Source organism: Salvia hispanica, chromosome 4, assembly GCF_023119035.1.
Source record: "Salvia hispanica cultivar TCC Black 2014 chromosome 4, UniMelb_Shisp_WGS_1.0, whole genome shotgun sequence".
Lineage (NCBI taxonomy): Eukaryota > Viridiplantae > Streptophyta > Magnoliopsida > Lamiales > Lamiaceae > Salvia > Salvia hispanica.
The window spans coordinates 1,872,737-1,877,214 of record NC_062968.1 but is presented as its reverse complement, the minus strand read 5'-3'; the positions used below and the strand labels follow the sequence as shown (position 1 = coordinate 1,877,214).

The window sequence follows — 4,478 nt, the reverse complement described above, 5'->3', positions numbered from 1 at the left end:
CGTTCTTTTTACAATGGTGCTTGGGTTAGCATGATAAAAATAATTCAAAAACAACTACATTTACGGAATAAAATTTATGATTAAATTACGGAATTAAATTTACGAGACATATACGGGAAAATTCATTCATTCCATTAAAAAAAAAGGTACATACAAAAAAAAAAAATACATGATTTTTATAAAAAAAAAACGGGCTTCCATACACGAGCCCCGCCGCTCTCTACTCCTCGTCCTCGCCGCCGCCGTCGCCGCCGCCACCCGGGGTATCTGAGCCCGCGTCAGAGCCCCCCACCAGTGCCCTCGTGGCATCCAAATCCACCTGCATGTTCTCGAGCATCGATTGAAGAAACCTCTTCTCCGTGGGGTCAGTTGCGGCCTTCCACTCTTGGAAGACCTTGTACATCCGTCCCTCCGTTTTTTGACGCGAGAATAAGGTGTACGCGCGTGGGCGGAGGGGGGGGGATGCCGAGATGACCTCCTGGGGCGATAGGTGGGATCCTCCCCTCGCTGCCCGTTGCGCCCGCTTTTGGCCAACCGGACGAGGGCGACGAGTAAAGGATGGAGGGGTCGTCGCAAGCCCGACAACCACGCCTTGGCCATGCCGACGTACTCGTCCTTCGTCCACTTCCTCCGCGTGGGGGTGTCATGAACAGCGGGCTGCGACGACTCGCCGACCACCTTGCCCCTTCCCTTGGTCTTCTTCTTCGGCGCGGCCCGACCGGCTGGGCAGGGGTGTCCGGATCCCAGAGATCGATCCCGTATCGTACGGTGACAAAGGTCGTCTCCGGTGAGCGCGCGTCTCCCCAGGTCGACCGTGTGAGGCAGCCAAGATCAAAAAATCAAGAGAGAGACGATAGACCGTGTCACCGGTGACACGTGCATCCGGGATGCATCGGCTGCCATCCTCACATCCATCATCCCCATCATCGCTGCGTCATCACCTTCTGCTTGCATTTTGAGAGCATACCTCCCCCTTCCGGCGTTACTTTGCCGTAATGCTGGACTTGTTGTTGTGGTCCATCGCTCGATGTTGCTCTTGTACGAGAAATTTAGAGAGAGAGAAAACTCGTTAAAACAAGTGGTGCGAATGAAAATGAAACTAAAATCACGTATATATAGGTTTTCAAAAAAAAAAAATTTAAAAAAAATGAAAATTGGGCGCTGGCTGATCGGCACGCCACAATGGCGGCTTGCGCATCGGCCAGCCCACGTCGAGTTTTTCGCTGATTCGCGGCTGGCCGGTTCCAATGGTTCGGCTAGCCGACCGGCTAGCGACGCGAATCGGCTAGCCGGTGGGCTAGCCGCTATTGGAGATGCTCTTGAGTCCTATTCCGGCTAGATAGTGAGAGACTATCACCCGCTAGTGTAAAAATGATGGGTTTCTGAATTATGCTAAATATATACTCCTTTTGTTTGTCGATAGCAGTCTTATTATGCCATTTTAATATGACTTTCAACAAAAATATCACTTTATATTTATTATAAATACTAAATAGACCTTACAATCTATTAAATTAGTTCTGTCATTTTGTATTATATAATTAATATATACAATTAACACTCACAAATTTTCAACCCGTGTCAAAAAAATGTAAGACTCCTACCAAATGACAAAGGACTAATTACTTGAAAAAAACATAGCATTAATTTTCAAGTTGTTTCCTAATCCCTTTGTTCAACCTTTTTAATTACCTTTAAATAAATAAGGCGATTCCCTCCCCCTAGGCTCTCACACCTCACCCGACAGAATATGAGAGAAATTACGGTATGTTCCTTAAGAAAATAGTCATGTATCCGACGCATACAAAGAGCCATCATAATAGATGAAACTTCAACACCGACACTGCCAAGATTTGAATCTGGACTTTAAACTCAATCACCTCTTATCATTTTTACCCTAAAATCGTTATCTATGGGTGCACAACTACTCAAGTCAGCATAGTACCTAAACTTTGGCATAACTAGTAATTCTTGTCACATTTATTATATAGTTCAACCATAACCCCATCACCACAATCATGATTACCACATCCCCGAGACTCGAACCTAAAAGGCAAACACCATTATATATAGAAATAAACAGTAGAGACACCATCACAAACACACAAATCATTCATTTCTCTCCAAAATGCCAATATTAGAATCCCAATACAACTTTCTCTTAATCATACCTCCACTCTTCCTAGCATGGTACTTGTCTCACCGAAGAGGCAAGCAACCACCGGAGCCGACGCTGTGGCCGCTGCTAGGCATGCTCCCGGCGGCCCTCCTCAATCTCCGCCGCGCACACGACTACGTGACGGAGGTTCTCATCGCCTGCGGCGGCACCTACCGCTTCATCGGGCCGCGCCTCTTCAACATCGACATGCTCTTCACCTCCGACCCCGCCAACATCCACCACGTCTTCAGCCGCAACTTCTCCAATTACCCGAAAGGCCCCGAGTTTCGCAAAATCTTCGACATCCTCGGGGATGGAATCTTCGGCGCCGACTTCGAGCTATGGGAGATTCACCGGAGGACCACCATGGCCCAGCTCAAGCGCGCCGATTTCAACGAATTTCTCGAGCGGACCGTCTGGCAGAAGGTCGAGGACGGGCTCTTTCCCGTCCTCGACCATTTCTGCGGGAGAGAAGAGGGTTTGGATTTGCAGGATGTTTTCCAGCGGTTGGCTTTTGACAACATATGCAAATTCGTGCTTGGGAGCGACCCGTGCTCTCTGCGGGTGGATTTGACGGTTTTTCCTTGCGAGAAGGCGTTTAGTAAAGTGGCGGAGCCGCTGCTGCGGCGGCATATACTGCCGGAGTGGATGTGGAAGGTGCAGAGGTGGCTCAACGTCGGCGACGAGAGGATCATCGCGGAGGCTGCGGCGGCGTTTGATGATTTTATCTACCCGCGTGTTGTTGGCGGTGGGGATGATGCGGTTGTGTTGAGAGCGTTTGAGAAGATGTATAGTGAGAGTAAATCGAATGCGGGTAGTGCTAGTCTTGGAGAGTTTCTCAAGGATACTTCTCTGAATTTGATGTTTGCGGGGAGGGACACGACCAGCGCGTGCCTCACGTGGCTCTTCTGGCTCGTCGCTCAAGACCCTGTGTCAGAGAGGAAGATTCTAGAAGAATTGGAAGCCGAGCTCGGTCTCGAGAAAAAATGGAGGTCTGATTATTAAATAGTATCTTATTTTACTTTTACTATATTAAGTGAGTTTCTATTCCATACTCCTTGTACCGACTACTTTTTCTACTACATTCATCATACTACCTCTGGTCTCTCCCTGTCACATAAAAATCGTCTTCTTTTCAATTTTGGGATGTCCCACAAAAATAATCATCTTTCATTTTTGGCTAGTGGGTCCATTCTCAACTCACAATATTCCAATCACATCTTCTTTCTACCTTTTTCTTATTTTACCAATTTTGCATTTAAACCCGTGTCATCCCCAAAGTCCATAATTTTATGGGACGGAGGAAGTAATATTTACTTATATGCATGTTCACCAATAAATATCTCACTTCACTTTTACTAATTTTAGTAAGTGGACTCAATAATTCCGCTACGGCCCTACTCATTATACTCAGAATTATTATAAAACTAGAAGTACATGAAGTAAGGTCCATATCACACACTTACTAAGTCAAACAATTTCTTAAAACTCTTTGAGTTTGATACATAATGATATTGTACAGTCATTTCTCTAATTTTGTTTTGTAAAGATCCTTCACCGCGGAAGAGTCGCACAAGCTATTGTACCTGCACGGGGCTCTATGCGAGTCCCTGAGGCTATTCCCTCCAGTTGCATTGGAGCATAAAGCTCCATTACAACCAGACATCCTCCCAAGCGGGCATCACCTGGCCCGCAACGGGAAGCTGATCATATCATTCTACTCGGTGGGGAGAATGGAGAGCGTGTGGGGGAAAGACTGCCTCGAATTTAAGCCGGAGAGATGGATCTGTCCGAGTGGGAAGATCAAACATGAGCCATCGTACAAGTTTCCGGCATTCAACGCGGGGCCGAGGACGTGCGTGGGGAAGGACATGGCGTTCGTACAGATGAAGATGGTGGCGGCGGCAATACTGTACGGATACAAGGTGAAAGTGGTGGAGGGCCAGAGGGTTTCACCTCGGGATTCGATCATTCTACATGCCAGAGAAGGATTGAAGGTGTTGCTGTGTAAGAGAAATTGATTGGACGGATCCAATGATTGGAAGATGATGATGCCGTCTATTTGTCTCTCTGTTTTAACGATATCAGTATGTAGAATTCAACAAATGTTAATAATCTCTCTGTATTTTCTTTTTCTATCGACAATGTAAAATAATATGTTTAAATAAATAAATATATATCAAAAGTGTATATATAGTTTCATAAAGTTTTATTCGCTCCTTCTCATTTTAGGAGTCTCAATTTAATTTAGCACGAATTTTTAAAAATGTAAAAAAAAATTCATATAAAAATAGTGGAATGTATATCACATTTTTATGTA

The 4,478-nt window shown here is 45.6% G+C and overlaps 1 protein-coding gene across 1 annotated transcript; it reads left to right on the top strand.

Moving 5' to 3' along the window:
* The first annotated feature begins 2,021 nt into the window (after window positions 1–2,021).
* LOC125223394 (alkane hydroxylase MAH1-like) lies at window positions 2,022–4,478 on the top strand. The gene is made up of 2 exons (XM_048126524.1): window positions 2,022–3,150; window positions 3,708–4,478. Exons 1-2 carry the CDS (start codon window positions 2,129–2,131, stop codon window positions 4,177–4,179), a joined length of 1,494 nt encoding a protein of 497 aa, XP_047982481.1. The 5' UTR covers window positions 2,022–2,128; the 3' UTR covers window positions 4,180–4,478.

Coding starts and splice junctions, on each gene's coding strand:
- LOC125223394 (XM_048126524.1), top strand. CDS start 2,129: ATGCCAATATTAGAATCCCAATACAACTTTCTCTTAATCATACCTCCA. Junction 3,151..3,707: donor GGTCTCGAGAAAAAATGGAG/GTCTGATTATTA, acceptor TGTTTTGTAAAG/ATCCTTCACCGCGGAAGAGT.